Source organism: Balaenoptera physalus (assembly GCF_965194825.1).
Source record: "Balaenoptera physalus genome assembly, chromosome: 14".
Lineage (NCBI taxonomy): Eukaryota > Metazoa > Chordata > Mammalia > Artiodactyla > Balaenopteridae > Balaenoptera > Balaenoptera physalus.
Window position 1 is genome coordinate 57,719,961 of NC_138893.1, and position 23,612 is coordinate 57,743,572.

General features: G+C 37.1%; 2 protein-coding genes across 4 annotated transcripts in view; one reads left to right on the forward strand and one right to left on the reverse strand.

Moving 5' to 3' along the window:
• CPEB3 (cytoplasmic polyadenylation element binding protein 3) overlaps window positions 1-13,780 on the forward strand; it is a 213,353-nt gene extending 199,573 nt beyond the window's left edge. The window contains exons 10-11 of one of the 2 annotated variants that reach the window (XM_082423685.1): window positions 5,508-5,579; window positions 9,848-13,780. In XM_082423685.1, the coding sequence (XP_082279811.1) occupies window positions 5,508-5,546 (39 nt within the window). In that variant the 3' untranslated portion in view covers window positions 5,547-5,579; window positions 9,848-13,780. Of the gene's footprint in view, window positions 1-5,507 lie in introns of both variants that reach the window. The other variant, XM_082423693.1, reaches the window with a different exon arrangement.
• The window catches only part of BTAF1 (B-TFIID TATA-box binding protein associated factor 1), a 102,126-nt gene continuing 90,194 nt past the window's right edge, over window positions 11,681-23,612 (reverse strand). Inside the window, exons 33-38 of one of the 2 annotated variants that reach the window (XM_082423543.1) lie at window positions 22,222-22,347; window positions 20,636-20,788; window positions 18,579-18,790; window positions 17,163-17,322; window positions 16,608-16,778; window positions 11,681-15,126 (exon numbers count right to left, since the gene is read on the reverse strand). In XM_082423543.1, the coding sequence (XP_082279669.1) occupies window positions 14,983-15,126; window positions 16,608-16,778; window positions 17,163-17,322; window positions 18,579-18,790; window positions 20,636-20,788; window positions 22,222-22,347 (966 nt within the window). In that variant the 3' untranslated portion in view covers window positions 11,681-14,982. The remainder of the gene's footprint in view (window positions 15,127-16,607; window positions 16,779-17,162; window positions 17,323-18,578; window positions 18,791-20,635; window positions 20,789-22,221; window positions 22,348-23,612) is intronic. The other variant, XM_082423544.1, reaches the window with a different exon arrangement.

The following is a 23,612-nucleotide window of genomic DNA, read 5'->3' on the forward strand; positions in this document are numbered from 1 at the left end:
CAGAAAAAAAAAAGAACAATAACAAAGTAAAAAATAAGATTAGACTAGGGAACTAACAGATATGTTAGAAAAAATATAAAAATAAAAATATAGATGAAACAACAACCAGAAGGACCACAATAGTAAAAAAGAGGAGGGAAAAAAAAGGTGGAAAAGGCCTTGGATGTGGGGGGAGGGGCATAAACAGGGGTGAGGTTTGGGCGGTGGGCAGGGCCTATGCTTAGGACCCACAGGACTGGAAAAGGCCCTGGGGGGTGTGGGGTGTAGGGCTTAGGCTCAACAGAACAGAAGGGGCCCAGGCTGCCTCCCGCCTCTGGTCTCAGAGGGTGGGGGACCCCACCCGGAGGGCCCCTCCCGCCTGCCTGATCTCCCAGCCTCCCTCCTATGCCCCCAGGACCCATGTGGCCTGGAGGGGGCTTTGCAGGGCCTCCTTCATTTTTTAAAGCTGAGTAATATTCCAGTGTTTGTTGATACCACAATTTGTTTATCCATTCATCCATCCATTGATGCATACTTGGGTTGCTTCTACCTCTTGGCTATTGGGAGTAATGTTGCTAGGAAAATGGGTGTGCAGAGGAACCAAGATGGTGGAGTAGAAGGACGTGCTCTCACTCCCTCTTGCGAGAACACCAGAATCACAACTAGCTGTTGGACAGTCATCGACAGGAAGACACTGGAACTCACCGAAAAAGATACCCCACATCCAAAGACAAAGGAGAAGCCACAGTGAGACGGTAGGAGGGGCGCAATCACAGTAAAATCAAATCCCATAACTGCTGGGTGGGTGACTCACAGACTGGAGAACACTTATACCACAGAAGTCCAGCCACTGGAGTGAAGGTTCTGAGCCCCATGTCAGGCTTCCCAACCTGGGTGTTCGGCAACGGGAGGAGGAATTCCTAGAGAATCAGACTTTGAAGCCTAGTGGGAATTGATTGCAGGACTTTGACAGTACTGGAGGAAACAGAGGATCCACTCTTGGAGGGCACACACAAAGTAGTGTGCACATCGGGACCCAGGGGAAAGAGCAGTGATCCCAGGGGAGACTGAACCAGACCTACCTGCTAGTGTTGGAGGGTCTCCTGCAGAGGCAGGGTGTGGCTGTGGCTCACCGTGGGGACAAGGACACTGGCAGCAGAAGTTCTGGGAAGTACTCCTTGGCGTGAGCTCCCAAACTCATTCTATGAGGCCACCATCACCCTGATACCAAAACCAGACAAAGATACTACAAAAAAAGAAAATTACAGACCAATATCACTGATGAATGTAGATGCAAAAATCCTCAACAAAATACTAGCAAACAGAATCCAACAACACATTAAAAGGATCATACACCATGATCAAGTGGGATTTATCCCAGAGATGCAAGGACTCTTCAATATACGCAAATCAATCAATGTGATACACCATATTAACAAATTGAAGAAGAAAAACCATATGATCATCTCGATAGATGCAGAAAAAGGTTTTGACAAAATTCAACACCCATTTATGATAAAAACTCTCCAGAAAGTGGGCATAGAGGGAACCTACCTCAACATAATAAAGGCCATATATGACAAACCCACAGCAAACATCATTCTCAATGGTGAAAAACTGAAAGCATTTCCTCTAAGATCAGGAACAAGACAAGGTTGTCCACTCTCACCACTACTATTCAACATAGTTTTGAAAGTCCTAGCCACGGCAGTCAGAGAAGAAAAAGAAATAAAAGGAATCCAAATTGGAAAAGAAGAAGTAAAACTGTCACTGTTTGCAGATGACATGATAATATACATAGAGAATCCTAAAAATGCCACTAGAAAACTACCAGAGCTAATCAATGAATTTGGTATAGTTGCAGGATACAAAATTAATGCACAGAAGTCTCTTGCATTCCTATACACTAGTGATGAAAAATCTGAAAGAGAAATTAAGGAAACACTCCCATTTACAATTGCAACAAAAAGAATGAAATACCTAGGAATAAACCTACCTAAGGAAGTGAAAGACCTGTATGTAGAAAACTATAAGACGCTGATGAAAGAAATTAAAGATGATACCAACAGATGGAGAAATAAACCATGTTCTTGGATTGGAAGAATGAATATTGTGAAAATGACTATACTACCCAAAGCAATTTACAGATTCAATGCAATCCCTATCAAATTACCAATGGCATTTTTTACGGAACTTGAACAAAAAATTTTAAAATTTGTATGGAGACACAAAAGACCCGGAATAGCCAAAGCAGTCTTGAGGGAAAAAAACAGAGCTGGAGGAATCAGACTCCCTGACTTCAGACTATACTACAAAGCTACAGTAATCAAGACAATATGGTACTGGCACAAAAACAGAAACATAGATCAGTGGAACAAGATAGAAAGCCCAGAGATAAACCCACGCACCTATGGTCAACTAATCTATGACAAAGGAGGCAAGGATATACAATGGAGAAAAGACAGTCTCTTCAATAAGTGGTGCTGGGAAAACTGGACAGCTACATGTAAAAGAATGAAATTAGAACACTCCCTAACACCATACACAAAAATAAACTCCAAATTGTTTCCAGACCTAAATGTAAGGCTGGACACTATAAAACTCTTAGAGGAAAACACAGGAAGAACACTCTTTGACATAAATCACAGCAAGATCTTTTTTGATCCACCTCCTAGAGTAATGGAAATAAAAACTAAAATAAACAAATGGGACCTAATTAAACTTAAAAGCTTTTGCACAGCAAAGGAAACCAAAAACAAGACGAAAAGACAACCCTCAGAATGGGAGAAAATATTTGCAAATGAATCATCGGACAAAGGATTAATCTCCAAACTATATAAACAGCTCATGCAGCTCAATATTAAAGAAACAAACAACCCAATCCAAAAATGGGCAGAAGACCTAAATAGACATTTCTCCGAAGAAGACATACAGATGGCCAAGAAGCACATGAAAAGCTGCTCAACATCACTAATTATTAGAGAAATGCAAATCAAAACTACAATGAGATATCACCTCACACCAGTTAGAATGGGCATCATCAGAAAATCTACAAACAACAAATGTTGGAGAGGGTGTGGAGAAAAGGGAACCCTCTTGCACTGTTGGTGGGAATGTAAATTGATACAGCCACTGTGGAGAACAGTATGGAGGTTCCTTAAAAAACTAAAAATAGAATTACCATATGACCCAGCAATCCCACTACTGGGCATATACCCAGAGAAAACCATAATTCAAAAAGACACATGCACCCCAATGTTCATTGCAGCACTATTTACAGTAGCGGTCATGGAAGCAACCTAAATGCCCAATGACAGACGAATGGATAAAGAAAATGTGGTACATATATGCAATGGAATATTACTCAGCCATAAAAAGGAACGAAATTGAGTCATTTGTTGAGACGTGGATGGATCTAGAGACTGTCATACAGAGTGAAGTAAGTCAGAAAGAGAAAAACAAATATCGTATATTAACGCATGTATGTGGAACCTAGAAAAATGGTACAGAAGAACCGGTTTGCAGGGCAGAAGTTGAGACACAGATGTAGAGAAGAAACGTATGGACACCAAGGGGGGAAAGCTGCTGGGGGGTGGGGATGGTGGTGTGCTGAATTGGGCAATTGGATTGACATGTATACACTGATGTGTATAAAATTGGTGACTAATAAGAGCCTGTACAAAAAAATAAAATAAAATTCAAAAATTTAAAAAGAAAATGGGTGTGCAAATATCTCTTTAAGGTCCTGTTATCAGTTCTGTTGGATACTCAGAAGTATAAATTGCTAGATCAAGTGGTAATTATATTTTTAATTTTTTGACGGATCACCATGCTGTTTTCCACAGTGACTGTACCATCTTACACTCCCACGACAAGGGTGCGCAAAGTTTCCAATTTTTTCACATTATTGCTAACACTTGTTATTTTCTATTTTTTGTTTTGTTTTGTTTTGTTTTAATAATAGCTACCCTAATGGGTATGAGGTGATTCTATCCCTTTACTTCTAATCTATGTCTTTGTATTTAAAGTGGATCTCTTGTAGATAACATATAATTGGGTCTCATTTTTTCAATATCCTCTCAGTCTCTACCTTTTAATTGGTGTGTTTAGGTAATTTACATTTAGTGAGTATTCATATAGTTGAATTAATACCTATCATATTTATAGCTGTTTATTATACATTGCTCTCATTTTGTTTTCTTTTTAAATTTTCCCTCTTTTTCTGCCTTCTCTGGATTTATCTGAGCAAATTGTTAAGATTCTATCTTCTCTCATTTCTTTTTTTTTAATTAATTAATTGATTTGGTTGCACCAGGTCTTAGTTGCAGCAGGCAGGCTCCTTAGTTGCGGCTCGCCGGCTCCTTAGTTGAGGTATGTGGACTCCTTTAGTTGCGGCAGGCGGGCTCCTTAGTTGTGGCTTGTGGGCTCCTTAGTTGCCACTCGCCGGCTCCTTAGTTGCAGCACGCAGGCTTCTTAGTTGTGGCATGTGAACTCTTATTGTGGCACGCATGTGAGATCTAGTTCCGTGACCAGGGATCAAACCTGGGCCCACTGCATTGGGAGCATGGCTTCCACTGCGCCACCAGGGAAGTTCCTTTTCTCTCATTTCTTAGAACTTCAATTATACTTCTTTAACAAATTATTTTTTACTAGAGGCCCTAGGGTTTGCAGTTTTCATTTATACTAATCTATGTCCACTTTCAAATAACACTATTCCATGCTTCATGGGTAGTGCAGATACCTTATAATAGAGTATTTCCAGTTCCTCCTTCTTGTCCCTTATAGCATGGCTGTCATTCATGTCACTTACATATAAGCTATAATCACCAAATATATTCTTGCTATTATTTTGAATAGTTACTATTAGATTAAGAATTTTGAAAGTAAAAGGTTTTATTTTATCTTCCTTCCTTTTCATGTTCTTCCTTTCTTTATGTAGATCTGAATTTCTGACCTATATCATTTTCCCTCTCTCTGAAGAATTTCTTTTAATACTCCATGCAAGTCGGTTGACTGGTGACAAATTCCCTCAGTTTTTATTTGTCTGAGAAAGTCTTTATTGCTCCATTTTTGAAGGATAGTTTTGCTTGATACAGAATTGTAGGTTGGTGGATTTTTTCTTTCACTACTTTAAATATTTCAATCCAGTCCTTTTTTGCTTGCATGATTTGTGAAGACAAGTCTGATGTAAGTTTTATCATTGTTCCTCCATAGGTAAGGTGTTTTTTTCCTCTGGCTTCTTTCAAAAATTTTTGTCTTTGATTTCTGCAGTTTAAATATGGTATGCCTAGGTGCAAATCTGGGGGGGGGGCGGATTTATTCTGCTTGGTGTTTTGGAGCTTCCTGGATCTGTGTTTTGCTCTGTGACGTTAATTTTGGAAAATTCTCAGTCATTATTACTTAAAATATTTCTTTTGCTCCTTTCTCTCTCTCTACTTCTGCTATTCCATTATGCATATGTTACACTGTAATTCTCTCTTAATTCTTGAATGGTGTTGTCTTTTCCATTTTTTTTCTTTTCATTTCAGTTTGGTAAGTTTTTATTGACATATCTTCAAATCCACTGACTCAGTGTCAAGTCTACTGTGAGCGCATCAAAGGTATTTTTCATTTCTGTTACAGTGTTTTTGACTTTTAGCATTTCCTTTTTTAAAAAAATTGTATTGAAGTATTGTTGATTTACAATGTTGTGTTAATTTCTGCTGTACAGCAAAGTGACTAATTATACATATATATATATACACATTGTTTTTCATATTCTTTTTTTAAAAAATCATTTTTATTTATTTATTTTTGCCTGCGTCGGTTCTTAGTTGCAGCACGTGGGATCTTTCGTTGCGGTGCACAGACTCTCTGTTGAGGCACGCAGGCTTCTCTCTAGTTGTGGCGCATGAGCTCCAGAGTGCATGGGTTCCGTAGTTGCAGCGCACAGGCTCCAGAGCACGCGGGCTCAGTAGTTGCAGCGCATGGGCTCTCTAGTTGTGGCAGGCGGGCTCCAGAGCATGTGGGGGCTTTCTAGTTGTGGTGCACAGGCTCAGTAGTTGCGGTGCACGGGCTTAGTTGCCTCATGGATTGTGGGATCTTAGCTCCTTGACCAGGGATCGAACCTGCATCCCCTGCATTGGAAGGTGGATTCTTAACCACTGGGCCACCAGGGAAGTCTCTCATATTCTTTTCCATTATGGTTTATCACAGGATATTGAATATAGTTCCCTGTGCTATACAGTAGGACCTTGTTGTTTATCCATTCTATATGTAATAGTTTGCATCTACTAATCCCAAACTCCCACTCCATCCCTCCCCTACCCCGCCCTTTGCAACCACAGTTCTGTTCTCTATGTCTGTGAGTCTGTTTCTGTTTTGTAAATAAGTTCATTTGTGTCATATTTTAGATTACACATATAAGCGATATCATATGGTATTTGGCTTTTTTTTCTGACTTCATTTAGTATGATAATCTCTAGGTCCATCCATGTTGCTGCAAATGGCATTATTTCTTTCCTTTTTATGGATGAGTAGTATTCCGTTGTCTATATGTACCACATTTTCTTTATCCATTCATCTGTCAGTGGACATTTAGATTGTTTCCATGTCTTGGCTATTGTAAATAGTGCTGCTGTGAACATAGGGATGTGTGTATCTTTTTGAATTATAGTTTTGTCTGGATATATGCCCAGGAGTGGGATTGCTGGATCATATGGCAACTCTATTTTTCATTGTTTGAGGAACCTCCACACTGTTTTCCATAGTGACTGCACCAATTTACATTCCCACCAACGTGTAAGGGGGTTTCCTTTTCTCCACACGCTCTCCAGCATTTATTATTTGTAGACTTTTTAATGATGGCCCTTCTGACTGGTGTGAGGTGGTATCTTACTATAGTTTTGATTTACATTTCTTTAATAGTTAGCAATGTTGATCATCTTTTCATGTGCCTTTTGGCCATCTGTATGTCTTCTTTAGAGAAATGTCTATTTAGGTCTTCTGCCCATTTTTTGATTGGGTTGTTTTTGTTGTTGTTGAGTTGTATGAACTGTTTGTATATTTTGGAAATAAGCCCTTGTTGGTTGCATCATTTACAAATATTTTCTCCCAGTCCATAGGTTGTCTTTTCATTTTGCTTATGGTTGTTTTTGCTGTACAAAGACTTGTAAGTTTTATTAGGTTCCATGTGTTTATTTTTGCTTTTATTTCTATTGCTTTGGGAGACTGACCTAAGAAAACATTGGTATAATTTATGTCAGATAATGTTTTGCCTATGTTCTCTTCTAAGAGTTTTATGGTGTCATGTCTTATGTTTAAGTCTTTAAGCCATTTTGAGTTTATTTTTGTGTATGGTGTGATGGTGTGGTCTAATGTCATTGATTTTCATGTGGCTGTCCAACTTTCCCAATACCACTTGCTGAAGAGACTGTCTTGTCTTCATTGTATATTCTTGCCTCCTTTGTCGAAGATTAATTGATCATAGGTGTGTGGCTTTATTTCTGGGCTCTCTATTCTGTTCCATTGATTCATATGTCTGTTTTTGTGCCAATACCACACTGTTTGATTACTGTAGCTTTGTAGTATCATCTGAAGTCTGGGAGGGTTATGCCTCCTGCTTTGTTGTTTTTCCTCAGGATTACTTTGGCAATCCTGGGTCTTTTATGTTCCATATAAATTTTAGGATGATTTGTTTTAGTTCTGTGAAAAATGTCATGGATAATTTGATAGGAATCTCATTAAATATGTAGATTGCTTTGGGTAGTATGGCTATTAAATTTCTAATATGATAATTCCAAAGTCTGGTAATGATGCTTGCTTTGTCTCTTCAGATTGTGTCTTTTCTTGCCCTAGCTTGTTTGTAATTTTTTGTTGAAAGCTGGGCATGACGTATTGGGAAATAGGTAAGTAGGCCTTTAGTGTGAGATTTTATGTCTATTTTGCTGTGAGTTAGGCTCTGTTTAATGTTGCTATAATTGTAGGTGTTGGGGGCTTCAGTTTCCCCTAGTGTCCTTGTTTTTGTCTCCCCTCTTTCCTTTGGCTTTCCCTAGAAACTCTTTTTTAAAAAAATTCTTGAGATATAATTCATATACAATTTACCCATTTTCAGTGTACAATTCAGTGGTTTTTGATATATTCACAGATATATGCAACCATCACCACAGTTAATTTTAGAACATTTTCATCACTTCACAAAGAAATCTGAACCCTTTCCCTATTACCCACCTATACCACACTCCCAGCCTTAAGTAATCACTAATTTTCTTTCTGTCTCTATATGGTTCTCCATTCTGGATGTTCCATATGAATGTAATCATACACTACGTGGTCTTCTGTGACTAAGTGCTTAAAGTTAGCAAAATGTTTTCAAGGTTCATCCATACTGTAGCATACATCAGTACTTTATTCATTTTTATGGCCAAATAGCCATTTGTCAAATGTATCCATTTGTCAGTTAATGGACATTTGGGTGGTTTGCGTCCTTTGTCTGTTATGAATAAAGCTGCTATAAACATTTGTGTACAAGTTTTTGTGTGAACATATTTCATTACACTCAGGTAAATAACTCAGAATGGGATTGGTGGGTCATCTGGTAAGCGTATGCTTAACTTTTTAAGAAACAGCCAAACTGTTTTCCAAAGTGGCCACACCACTTTGCTCTGCATCTTCATCAGCAGTTCATATTGTCAGTTTTTAAAATTTTGAATTATTTTCATAGGTGTGTAATTGTAGTGGATATACCACTACACACTATTGGAAAAGATGTTGAACATTTTGAACATCTTTTCATGTGCTTATTTGTCTTTCATATATCTTATTTGGTGATGTATCTGTTCAAATCTTTTGCTTGTTTTTAAATTGGGTTGCTTACTGAGTTTTAGAAGTTCTTTATGTATTCTTGATATGTTCAAGATGTAAGCCTTTTATCAGATATGTGATTTGGAAATATTTTCTCTCATGCTGTGGCTCTTCATTCTTTCTAGTGTCTTTCAAATAGTGGAAGTTCTTAATTTTTTCCAAAGTACAACTTACATTTTTTTCTTCTATGGATCATGCTTATAGTATAATTTCTAAGAAATCTTTGCCCAACCCAACATCACAAAAATTTTCTCTGACGTTTTCTGTTTCTATAGAAGTTAAACAGCTTTAGGTTTATCATGTATGTCCATGGTTAACTTTGAATTAAATTTTGCATAAGATATAAGGTATGTTTGGAGTTGTGGGTTATTATTTTTGTTTTTTAGTGTATGGACACACACTTTTTGAAAAGATTATCTTCTCCATTGAGTTGCCTTAGCACCTTTGTAGAAAATCAATTGACTTTTTGAGTGTCAATATATTTGTAGGCAATGTGTTCTGTTCCATTAATCTGTCTTTATGCCAGTACTACACTCTCTTGACTACTATACATTTATAGTAAGCTTTAAAATCTGGCAGTGTAAGTCTTACAACTGTTTCCTTTTTCATAGTTGTCTTTGATTACTATGGTTCCTTTGCCTTTCCATATAAATTTTAGCATCAGTTTGATATGTACAAAATGTCCTCCTGGAAATTGATTGGAATTGCTTTGTGTCTATAGATCTGTATGGAGAGAACTGAAATCTTAACAATTTTGAGTTTTGAATCCATGAACATAATATGTATCTCTATTTTTTAATATCTTTTTGATTTCCTTCATCAGCATTTTTGTAGTTTTCAGCACACAAACCTTTTTACATGTTTTCTAAGACTTATTTTATGGATTTTGGTGCTGTTATAAAAAGAATGTTTAAAAATTTCAGTTTCCAATTTTTTATTGCCAAGTATAAAAATACATTTGACTTTTTGTATATCGTCTTTGTATCCCAAGAACTTTCTAAACTCAATTCTGGTAGCTTTTTTGTAGATTCTTCGGAATTTTCTACATAGACAATCATTGTAAGTCAAAAGTTTTGTCTCTTATTTTCTGATGTGTGTGCTTTCCTTTTATTGCCATATTGCACAAGGAAGGACCTCAAGTATATCTTTGATCTATCTTTATGCCAATACTACACTCTCCTGAATAGGAGTGGAGAAAGTGGACACTGTATTTGTGATTTTTATTTCTTAAAATTTGCCAGGACTTGCATTATGGCTCAGCATATGGTCAGTTTTGGTGAATGTTCCACACAAGCTTCCAAAGAATGTATTCTGGAGTTGTTGGGTATATCTAGGTATGTCAATTAAGTCACATTTGTTAACCATATTATTCAAATTGTCTATATCCTGTTGCTTTTTTTTTTTTTTGGCCTGCTTGTTCTACTGAAAGAGGTGAGTTAAAATCTCTAACTATGACCTTGGACCTGTCCATTTCCTTTTATGTAGTTGTCTATTTTTCCTTTATGGATTTTGAGGTGTATATCAGTTTGGAGCTGTTATAACTTCCTGGTTAACTGAAATCACATTATCATTATGAGATACCCCTCTTTATTGTAAGTAATATTTTTTGCCTTGAGGTCTACTTCTTCTGAAATTAATGTAACCATATCAGCTGTTGGCTAAGGTATCCTTCCTCCTCACTGGTCTTTAAGCTTCTCCCATTGTGTTTGGTACAGAGTAGGAAGTGATCAATAAGTGTTGTGCATGTGACTGTCACTCAGTTTTTTGTTTCAAATGTGCAATAACCATATATGTGATTTGTTTGTATATCCCTAAACAGTGTTTCATTTTTACCTGTTTTTAGTCTTTATATAGACTGAAACTATACATATTTTATTATTTTTTTCACTCAACTTCGTTTGAGATTTATCCATGTTTTACTATAGTCATTGATTTTTCACTGCTTTATAGTACTTCACTATATAAATAACACCACAGGAGATCTCATTCAGTCCCATTCCTTAAAAATACTATCTTCCAAATTTATATCTCTAGTCTTGACCTTTCCTTTGAGCTCTAGATTCAACATCTCTCCTTTGATATAACAAGGATCTCAATTTAATGACCAAAAGACAATTATTGATTTCCTACTCTCCCCCTTCCCAATCTGTTCCTTTTTCAGTATTCCATATCTCCCCATGACACCATTCACCAAGCTGTACAAGAACCAAAATCGAGATGGAAACACATTTGGTTTTACATTGAGGCATTAGCAGGGGGACAGACTGACTTGACTGGGGTAAATATGGTGGGATATGCTGAAAGTGAGAGAGATGGGCGGGGGCCAGAACATGTAGGGCTTATATACCATGGTAAGGAGTTCAGATTCAGTATGAGTGTTATAGGAAGTCATGGGAGGCTTAGCAAGCAGGAAGACCAGTTAGAATACAGTAGTCCTGAAGAGTTAAGATGATGGTGGGAACTATAGCAGTAGTAGTAGAGATGGAGAATGGTGAACAGACTTGGAATATATTTTGGAGCCAGAGATGGTAGAACTTGCTGATAGACTGGATGCAGGGGTGTGTAATAATCAGAGTTAAGTCAAAGACGACTTTGTCTCTTTTCCCATATCCCATTCCTTCTGGACCCTCCTATGAACTGTATTATTAGGTGCTCTCATCCCATCTCCCATGATTTTTGCCTGCCCTTTCATAGTTTCTATCAATCCATCTCTGTATCCCATCATAGATGATTTTATAAGATCAGTCTCCCAATTCACATTCTCTCTTCACCTGTGTCTAATCTGCATTGATGACTATCAAGTTTTCAATTCCAGTGACTTTTTTTCATTTATGAATGTTTCAAATTTGCCTTTTAAAAATTAATTAATTATTTATTTTTATTTTTGGCTGTGTTGGGTCTTCGTTTCTGTGCGAGGGCTTTCTCCAGTTGCGGCAAGCGGGGGCCACTCTTCATCGCAGTGCGCGGGCCTCTCACCATCGTGGCCTCTCTTGTTGCGGAGCACAGGCTCCAGACGCGCAGGCTCAGTAGTTGTGGCTCACGGGCCCAGTTGCTCCGTGGCATGTGGGATCTTCCCAGACCAGGCCTCGAACCCGTGTCTCCTGCATTGGCAGGCAGATTCTCAACCACTGCGCCACCAGAGAAGCCCTCAAATTTGCCTAACTTTTAAATAATGTTTTCCTTATTTTCATATCTAATCATTATTTTATGGTCTTTCAGATTATTCTATTTGCAGTTTTTATTCTATTTTTTTAAATAACTATTTTTTAAAGATTTATTTAATTTTTGGCTGCACTGGGTCTTAGTTGCAGCACGCAGGATCTTTGCTGAGGCATGCGGGATCTTTCGTTGTGGCACGTGGGCTTTTTGTTGCGGCACGCGGGCTTCTCTCTAGTTGTGGCGTGCAGGCTCCAGGGCACGTGGGCTCTGTAGTTGTGGCTTGTGGGTTCCAGAGCACGTGGGCTCTGTATTTTGCGGCACGCAGGCTCTCTAGTTGTGGCGCGGGCTTAGTTGCCCCATGGCATGTAGGATCTTAGTTCCCTGATCAGGGATCAAACCCTCGTCCCCTGCATTGTAAGGTGGTTTCTTTACCACTGGACCACCAGGGAAGTCCCTATTTGCAGTTTTTAAATAACGAATTTTCCTATTTGCATCTGCTGACTCTTCCTCCTGGCAGTTCATTGCCTCCTGTAGATTGTGTGTGAGTTTAATCTTAGAAGCTTTCCCCTGTGGTAATCCTAAGGGACCCTATCTGAAACTGTTCCTATAGGGCAGTTTTGTTTGCTTCTGCTAGGGTCCCAGAGTTGATTTGTTATTTTCTTAATCTGTGGTTCTTATAGCTATACACTTAAAATAACCCAACCTTACTTACCTTTGGTACAGGTATTCTGGGATTCTGATTTCTCATAGATGACTTTGTGATTCTGGGCTCTTGGACAGTTCTACTAGTCCTGTTTCAATACATGAACTCTTTGTGGCTTTATGGAGAGGATTAAGTTATAGCTCTACTTTCTCCTGTGAGCCTGAAACCATGGCTGTTGTCCCTACACAGATTATAGGATCTCAGCTCCTATATTCTTCAACAGAACTTCACCGGTTTGAGGGAATTTACTAGAGACTGGTGGGAACCCTTTCTTTATGCAGGAGGCAATTTTTGATGTCTGACACTGACTTGTGTGACTAGCAAATATTTTGTTACTTGATACAACTCAAGTTTTTGCTTTGTAGATTCACACTGAGTACTCTGGCACTTGATAACAGATGTTCCTGCAATCAATTTCACTTAGATTCCACTGATGCCAGCATGTATTCTGGGAAATCGGGAGGTCTATCTTTAATCGGGAGGTATAAGATTGTACTGGGATTAAATATTTGGAACAGATATGTGAATGCAATGCTGTTACCTTTCTGTAATTTCTATTATGCTCTTATAGTCCCCCCACTTTTGTCTCTGAGTGGTCACATCCCCAAACAGCTTCACTGTGCTATGTACAATGGATATTCTGTATAAAGTCAAGAATTTCCTTTTTTGTCTTCCACCAAATTTGACTATAAATCCTAAATAATGAAAAAATAACCATTTAATTAGTAAGAAAAAAGATCTTGAGCTTTTTTAGAACATATCTAAACTAATGATCTTTTGCTTTTTCTAGTGATCATTTCCTACAAATAACACACAGTTGCACATATTTTTACAGTTAAATCTTTTTTTTATTCTCTTGTGGAATGCTATGTTTAATGTTACAGTATGGTTGTCAAAGCTACTGAAATGTGACACATCCATGTCTAAATGCTGCAGAACAGTAAAACTTTATTTTAACAAAAAGTTATTTTACAGCTGAGGTCTGATGGTTTTGAAACCAATGCCTATGTGTATGGCCAGCCACAAACCTGGGGGATGTTTATTTCCTGTACGTGTATATACAACTATATCCCATACATACATATGCACACAGGCGTGTATTAATTTATGTGTGAAATATATAAAATTATATACATACACACACATGCATATCTATATACATGTACCCACCCTCACTATTGAGCTCACTTTTCTAACACTAATCAGCTTCATGCCCAATTAGTGCTGCCCAGTATAACTACACGATTTTAGTGCCAATACCAAGCACCCTTTTGGATGCAGGATAGGTACATCTGTGCATATAGATATGTGTATTTATGTATGTTTGTGTGTATAAAGGAATCATTTCTCCCTTTTATGCTTCAGTCATGCATTACTACAATAAACAGTCTTTTCACCATAGGTTTTGAAATTCTAAACAGTGTAAAATCTACTTCTGGAAAACTGTATAGGTTCATAGTTACAAAAAATATATATTTTATATATATATATATGTGTGTGTGTGTATATATATATATATATATATACACACACACACACACATATATATATATATGATTGAAACCTATTGAGTAGATATGTTCTCAGAATCTGGCTATATCCTAGCCCTTAGATAAATTAAAAGAACACCCTCTTAATAGGATGTTATGATAGCCTTAAATAGAACATTACCTGTATTTAGAATAGTTGATATATTTTAAAAGTTGACAAAATGATGTTAAAGATTTGAACAACAACACTATGCCTTTGCATTAAATATATAAAGGTTTCCACCAAAAGCTTGGTTCAATTCATTGTCTAAGATTTTCATGTTCCAAGAGTAACCAGTATTGTAGTCATTATTCTTAAAATTATGGCTCATTAAAGGCTTTTATACAAAAAAAGCCCTAGTTTTAATCATTTATAAAAACAAGTTCTCTTTAAAAGGAAAAAGGTACATGAACACTAAAGTACTCATGGATATTAGCCTGTACAAAGTGACTACTATGTAAAGATAGGAGGCTTGTTCCCAGTAAGAACACCTCATGGTAGCACATGTAAACCTGGTTTGGTTCCTCTGCTCTGCAGCTATTCAGCATGTAAAATTTAAACCATTTCACATTAACATTTAAATTTAATACAGTGCAAATGTTTGAGAATAACTTGTTCCCCCCAGTGAAACAAGAACCAGCGTTATGCTGAATATTCTTCAGATCTATTTACACATTGAGCTAAAAAGTTCACCATAAACTTTGAAATTTGCTGAATATCAGCAGAAATGTTACTGAACTAGCAGCAATTGCATTTACAATATTTGATAGTTATTTGAGAGAATGCATGAAATTTTCCAGGCTGTACTCTGAATCGTATTGCTCTTGATCCCAAAGATCGCTCAGGTTTTCAAGAACTGATTTCATACTTGCTTTTCCAGAAGTAGAGGTGTCAGCTTTTTCTCCTTTGCCATCCTTAAGAAAAATTGGCAGAAAGATAAAATGAAAGATTTCAGAAATTTTATTTTCCTTTAAAATATCATACTTGTTTCTAACATTGCACTTTTTCAACAGAGTTAAACACTTCAAAATATGGGGAAGTTCGTGAACTCATAAGATAGCCTATTCTATTTTCCCACAGCCCTAATAATTTATCATTTTACGCTTTTTACTTGAGAAAAAATTTAAGAACACTGCAAAGAACTCACTGTTAACTGTGTCACACTGGCTTTGTCATTCTTCTCCCCTGTGTGTGTATATATATATACCTGTGTATATGTTAGTATTAGATATATAGTTAAATTATCAGCCTTTCCCAAAACCATTTGAGAGTAAGTTGTACATAATTACGCCCCTTTATCCCAAGAACAAGGACATTCTCTTACATAACCAAAGTACAAAGATCGAATTAAGGAAATTTAATATTGGTATATTAAGATGATCTCATATGTAGTCCATATTCAAATTTTGCCAATAAGATCCTTTATGGCAATAGTTCTTGCTTCCTTGGAACACCCCTTGAGCCCAGTTTCTGCTCGCTGAAAGTCACCCATAAGAATATTGTTTCAAACAGAATAAAATACATTTGAGGCAATCCATGTTTCTTTGAGCCTTTTTTCTGGGTTACACAGATCTTGTTCTTTCAACCTCCCTTACGTGACATGATTGAAGAACCTTTCTCCATTCTGGCCGTCTTTTGGGGATTCACTGATTTGTTACTGTTTAAAATGCAGCACCCAGAACCAGACAGTATTCTAAGTGTGGCTTAACACACACAGAGTAGAGTGGAACTACTTTCTCTCACATTTGGACACTATAATTGTTATTACAGCTAGTTTAATTGCATTACATAAGGCCATTTCTCACCCTAATTTATACTGAGTGTACAGTTGATTTTCTGAACCTACACAGGACTTTAAATCCAACCCTATTAGTTTTACATTATTAGACCAACCAATATTTCCAGCTGGTGCATCCTTTGATGATAATGGATTGTTATCTGATATATTAGTTCCATCATCCACAATAACAACAATAGCTACTATTTATTATCTTCACAACTCTGTAGTAATATAGGCATTGTTATTCTGCCAAGGCTGAAGATGCTCAGAGAAGTTAATTTGCCTAAGGTCACCAGTTAATAGGAGGCAGGGCAAGAAACACAGACCCAGGTCTAGCTGACTCCAGAAACAGCTGTCCTTTAGCAGGTAGGGACTAAGGAAAGAAAATCTGGGGAGGACACTGGAGACATCAATCAAAAGTCAGACCTTCAAACATCCCCTAGTATCCTGGAGAGTTTTATCTATCTGGACATCAAAAATTCCCACAAAGGGTTGTCTAGGTGATACTGAAGTGAATGACTTTTTTGCGCCTCCTTTTAATACTTTTACCAAGCAGTTCCAGGAAGTCTGTGAACACGTTAAAAATACAACAAATTGTGTAAGTTCTTTCTTTACCTTATCAAGAGTAAACAGATCAAGGAGTTGATCTGTCCCCATACTCTGCAAACTAGAATTCTCTTGGCTAATAACAGTATTTGCTATGTTCATCTTGAATTTCTGCAAACCCATTATTTTCTCTTCCAACGTTCCTCTGGTTATCAATCGGTACACATTAACCACACGTTTCTGAATGAGAAAAAGAAGTTAAGCAACTGTAGCATGAATAAATGGGTAAGTTTTGAGATTTACCAAGTCAGAGGGCTTGCATACTTGTACTAAGTACTTAACTACTATTGAATTAGGATTGGGTTTTCTTTATCTGTGCCCATGACCTTAAAATGTTTGCAGACGATCACAGAATATTAGGAATGGACAGTTTCCCAGGTTTTCTTAGCCCAAGCACCTCATTTAATGCATGAGGAAAAATGGTGCCACAAAATTAAGTGACTTGCCTAACGTCACAACACTTACTAACATAAGAGCAGGCACTTAAACCAAGGCTTCCTGTCTTTTGGGGGGAGTGATTTTTCCCAGGGCACAAGGTAACACCCGTGCGTGCTGACTTCTTACCTGCCCGATGCGATGGGCCCGGTCCATAGCTTGTAGGTCGCGCATGGGATTCCAGTCATGCTCCACAAACACCACCGTGTCAGCGCCTGTTAAGTTAAGCCCCAGGCCACCAACGTGAGTTGTAAGTAAGAGAACATCTATGGATGGATCATTGTTAAACCTAAAAACATAGATATTAAAAAATAAAATTAGTACATTTCTTCCTAAAGTTCCAGTAACAGAAACTGAACTGTTTAATAAAAGTTAAAGAGCACAAATGAGAACACTGCTTTATAATCCATGACACGGACGTTTCTGTGACCACCTGAGTTCAGACTATCAATAGACATAACATCTTTAGTAGTAGATAGAAGGTGTTCTAGAACATGTCAGAAATTTCATACCTAGCAATTAAGTCCAATTGCAAAATGGATGCAAAAATGGAACACTAATTATAATTAAGACAAAACCCAACTATGAACCTTTAACATATAGAGACAGAAGAGCGTAGAGAAAGGTTAGATCAGTCAGGGAAGGCAGAAGATTAGCGTGCTGAGGGTTGCTAAAATTGCACTGGTCCTAGAAGATATTGACAAAGGACATCTGGTAGCTTCTAGGAAAAAGAAAAACTAACGTTACTAAGCTACCATTTATTACTCACTCTGAGTCAAGCAATGGGCTTTGTACTTTATATGCTTTATGTTATTGAATTGTTACAACAGCTCTATAAGATATGATTATTGTTTTTTGAGAGACTCTCAGGCTGTGTGGATAATAAACAGGCCCAAGAGAACACTGCCTCAGTGGTAGAGTCAGGAGTCAAACCTGGGTTCAAAGTCCCTTCGTGGGTCTCTAACTTTTTTGTGCCTAAAAATCTCTTAGGGATGCTTGTTAAAAATGCTCACTCTTGAAGTCAGCAGGCCTGGGACATAACCTAGGAATATGCATTTTTAAAAACGAACCCCTGAGATTTCCAAAGCAGAGGGAGCAGACCACAGGTAAGAAACACTGCACTCAGTGATTCTGCTTCCAAGCTAGGCCAGCTTCCAACTTGTTTTCAGCAGAGACAGAGGGATCAGGATAAAGAGCTTAGTTAAGCCATTTGTTTGCTTCCTCCTGCCCCAACCCCCAAAAACAGATGAGGGGAAAGTAGTTATCTCTATTTTTTGTTGATGCCTTAAATTTCTTTCATGCCCTTAGGAGTGCTTTCCTAATACAGTCACACTTTTTTTCCCCCTAACTAAACAAACTATTCAATTATATTTCTGCAGTTCTGTATTGTAAAAAGGTAAAGATTTAGTTGGGTTGAATTATACAACAAAAAAACACATTTGCAAATATCTAGGCAAAGAAGATACTTCATGAGGCAAACTTCTATGTAGGTAATAATAATAAATTGACTATAACTTGATTTGTAAGATTTTAGAAGCCACTTACCGTGAAACAATGGAATGCCTCTGACCAGGAGGTATGCTACCATCTAATCTCAGGTAAGTGACAGAGGGTAAGTGAGGTTTGAGAAGATCATGCTCTACTATATCAAGCATGCTTTTAAGCTGACAGAAGATCAGTATCCTGTGCTGGGCTACAACAGACTCCGTGCCACTCTCGGAAGTGCTGCCATTTCCCAAACCACAGTCCAACAGCAACTTGAAAAAAGAATCAATTGTTACGCAGATGTCCAATAAAAGTAGGCAGTCAATCTCACCAAAATAAATACTTCTCTTTGTGGTGAGAAAAGGTTAACTTACCTGTGACCTGAAAAGCAGATTAGCATTTTGGGCTCTCATTTATAACATTTTCTACACTAGCCCATGTGAAATCTAAAATCTTCATCCATTAGTTATTCTCAATAAAATTTAAGCCAGAATAACTACAAAAAGTTAAAACAATGAAGTCCAGATTTTACAATAAGATCTTAATTTTTAAGGCTAGAAGAACTAAATGGTATTAACATTTACATTAACTTGGAATTGGTTCCTTTAATTTAACCTTTCCAAATTTCAGAATTTTTTAAAACTCCATTTTTAAAAGTTATACCAAGAGTGACATGAGCAAAATGGCAGAGCAAGCAGTTCCTAGAAAAATAAATTCCAGTGATCCACACTGACACACATTATAATCAAACTGTTGAAAGACAAAGACAAAAAGCGAAATCTTGACAACAGCAAGAGAAAAGTGACCACCTCCCCCCACCACACGACCTGTGGGATCTTCGTCTCCCAACCAGGAATCAAACCCGGGCCCCGGCAGTGAAAGCGGCAAGTCCTAACCACTGGACTGCCAGGGAATTCCCAAAAGTGACTTCCTGTAAAAGGGATTCTCAATGAGATGAACACCTGTTTTCTCATCAGACACCATGGAGGACATGACCAAGAAAGTTAAAAGACAATCTATAGAATGGGAGAAAGTATTTGTAAATCATATATCTGATAAAGGCTTAATATCTAGAATATAAACTCCTAAAACTCAACCAAAAGACAAACAATCCAATGAAAAAACAGTCAAAGGACTTAAACAGGCATTTCTCCAAAGAAGATATACAAATGTCCCAATAAGCACATGAAAAACAACATCATTAGTCATTAGGTATAGCAAATCAAATCAACAATGTGATACCACTTCATACCTATTGTGATGGCTATACTTAAAAAAAGGAAAATAGTGTTGGTGAGGATGTAGGGAAATCAGAACCCTGGCACATAGCTTGGGAATGTAAATGTTGCAGCCACTGTGGAAAGCAGTTTGGCAGTTCCTGAAAAAGTTAAACATAGAATTGCTATATAATACAGCAATTCCACTCTTAGGTCTAATATTTTAAAGAACTAAAAAGAGGGACTCAAAACAGATACTTATAAGCTAATGCTCATTGCAGCATTATTCACAATAGCCAGAAGGTGGAAACAACCCAAGTGTCATCAACACATGACTGGATAAGCAAAATGTACCGGTGGTGGTAATAACAACAACAACAAAGGACTATTATCCGGCCATAAAAAGGAATGAAGTACTGATACGTGCTCTAACATGAATGAACCTTGAAAATAAGTGAAACAAGCCAGCCACAAAAGAACAACGATATGATTCCACTTACATGAAATATTTAGAACAGGCAAATTCATACAGACAGAAAGTAGATTAGAGGTTCCCTGGGGTTACAGAAAGGGGAGTGGGAAGTTATTGCTTAATAGGTACAGAGAGTTTCTGTTTGGTTGATGGAAAAATTTTGGAAATAAATAGTGGTGATGGTTACATAACACTGTGGATGTTATTAATGCCATAGAATTCTACACTTAAAAATGGTTAAAACACCATATATTATGTTATATATTTTACCACAAGTTTTTAAAAAGCTGTATCAAAAATTTAACAAACCAAATTTAAAAATAAAAGAAACAGTAAACACCTCGGTAATCTTTTGGAAAAGCAAATTTACCTACTGTTACAGACCAAGAATGTACAACACACATCTAACACTTAAAAGACCTACTTACTTGTTTCAAAGCCGAGAGTTTAGGGGCATGTTGAATATCATGGAGAGAAGAATTCTGAACTGCAAGTTTTTCACTAGTACTCTTGAACTCTGGATGTTGAGGTGTTAAGACTAATGCTGGATGGTTGCACAGTTTACGTAGGTACTGTAATGCCTTTAAGAAAGGGAAAAAAGTATATACAAGTCTCCTTCACATGCCACAAATGTTCATATCTCAGTATCTCTGCTGTGCTAGTCCGTCTATCTAAAATGCCTTTCTTCCCCTTCTCACTACTCCTGCTCATTCTTCAAGAAACAGTTCAAGTATCTCATCTGTGATGTCTTCATCTGTGCTTCTTATGCAACTTGTATTTATTTTTGTGACAGCATTTATAACTTGTATAAACTGTACTGTTTATGTCTGTCTCCCCCACTAGACAATGAGCTTCTCGTGAAAGAATGTCTTATTTATTAGCTCCTAGCTAACCCTTTCCCACTCACAGTGCCTGATAATGCTGATAGATGATTCTAGAACTAGACATCATTTTCTAAAGAAAGGTTTCTCAAACTTCAGTGGGTATAAAAACTTCTTGAGGACCTTATAAATCTGTAAATCTCTCCCCTCTACACAGTATTTTGATTCAACATGTCTGGTGGTGGGAAGGGTAAGGTGGAACTAGGTGGTTGTGTTTGAGAATCAGAAGCCCCTCAGGTCTTTTTTTTCTTTCTCTGATTCAGCCATACCCTTTGTCTTTTGTCAATTACTTGGCTGACAGTTTGGGTCTCAACTGTATCCATAAGCATTCTGACAGAAACTGTGGGAGAGGTATAAGCCTTCAAAATCACCTTTTCCCATTTCTATCTTTAAAACTGCTACAAGTCTTTAATTTATTGGTGACAAGGGGGTTTGGAAGGTATTCTACAGTGGAATATTTCAAAAGGGAAAGAAAAAAAGTGAGTTGATACTATCTCTTTTTTTCTCAAGCACATTCATCATCTGTCTCAGGACTTCTGTGCTTTATGTACACTCTGCCTGGAATCACTCCCCCCCCCACATATCTGCATGCCTCAATCTTCCTTCAGATCTTCGCTCAAATGTCACCTTCTCAGTGACATCCCTGATCCCTCTATTGAAAACCACAACCTACCGTGATTCCTATACTGTATAACCCTATACTTGCCTTTTTTTTTTTTTACATGATATATATATTTTACTTACTTAATCATTTTTCACCTCTACAAGGGAAGGGGTCTCTTTTGTCCACTGCTTTAATTAACCCCTGAGGTTAGAAAAATTACTGCCTTGTGGCAGATGTTCAAATATTTTTTTGAATAGAAAATAAAAGGTTCTCTATTTTAAAACCCTTCTTTTCATGTAATATACAAACATATATTGCGGTTTTTACTTTAATTTTAATATTAAATTACTTATTAATTACTAATTATGAATATGAAAATAAATTAAATTGGTACTTTTACCTATTTTCAAGAATGTATACACAATACTGAAAAAAATTAAATAAACCCGTATTTCAGTGTTCCATGTAAAAACTGCTGCACTGAAGAACATTCTTCAACAACATTTAAAAAGTGGACTGCAATATATACCTGGAATACATGGCCTGTAGCTTTAAGCTTTGGTTTTTCAGTTTCTTCAGAAAGTGCAGCTGAAGAAACTGTTTCATCAACATCACACTTGGCACGAGACTTAGCAAAATCCTCGTAGAGCTGAACCTGTAAAATTCCCCCCATGAAAGCAATAAGTATATTTATTTTCAATTGTTCAAAATATAACTATATAGCAAAGGCCAATAAAAGCAGTAATTTAAATCAGCCCTCATCAAAGAAAATAAATTATGATACCTATATTTCACTACTTGATTACAGATGACCCACTGCATCTTGGTAAATTCCTTTTAAATTACATTTAGAAAACAAGTTTAACACATTGTTTGGCTGCTAAAATATTTTAAAAAGTAGTCAAATAGTCCTAGACCCAATTTTTCCACTGTGTTCAAGAAGAGAACTACATTACCAATAAAAGAGAACTTTAACCCTTACAAGTAAATGAGGAAATCTTCCTTAAGTGAAGTTACGTGGTCAAGACCCTAATAGGTATATTTCAAAAGACCAAGTTTAAAAAAGAATACTAACTGCAGAACCCATACCAAGTTCAAAGTATTATCTTGGAGTCTGGGTTCCTGCCTTGTATATGCTAAAACAATGTGAAAGGGAAGAGAATCTAGAGTGCTAGAGAACAGAAGTCAGAGAATAAAAACCTGTAGGTGCAAAACGAACCCAAATGTCACTTCCCTCCCCAGCCCCCTTCCTCCAGACTACTTAAATGTGTTTTATGAGGATGTTATAATACCACCACCAGTATATCATCTCAGGTTTTTTCATATGGCACCTTTTCTTTATTATACTTTAAAAAGTCTTCATCTCATTACCTCTAAAAATTTTTCCTTCAAGAAATATTAATCCAGTTTTTACAAATGAGGGATGGAGGCTCAGAGAGATGAGGTAGATAATATAAATGATCACAGAGCTCTTAGCATCTAAATTAGTGTCCTGTCCACTAAACTCAAGTTGTATAGATAAATACTAAAAGGTTAAATGTCTATACACTGGAGGGAAAGAAGCTATTTTCCAGGTATGTCTGTATATCTTTTATTCATTTGACCATACTAAATCAACTCTAATACTAAAACAGACTGATGCTTACTAACCTAGAACACAAAGTAAACGGTCAAACAGAAAATTCTGCTTATTGGCCATACCTTACTAAGACAAGAGATAGTTTCCCCTTACAAAAATACTGCACAAGGAAAGGCATACAATAAATTCCTTTGATAATGGTCTCTATGCACAAAATCAGAACTGTGCAGAAGCCAATACTTATTTTGAAAATTTATTGGCAATACTTTAAAAAGGACAAGGTCCCACTTCCCAACTCAGCCCTGATGTATACACCTATAATGCTGCTGTAAGGATATGAC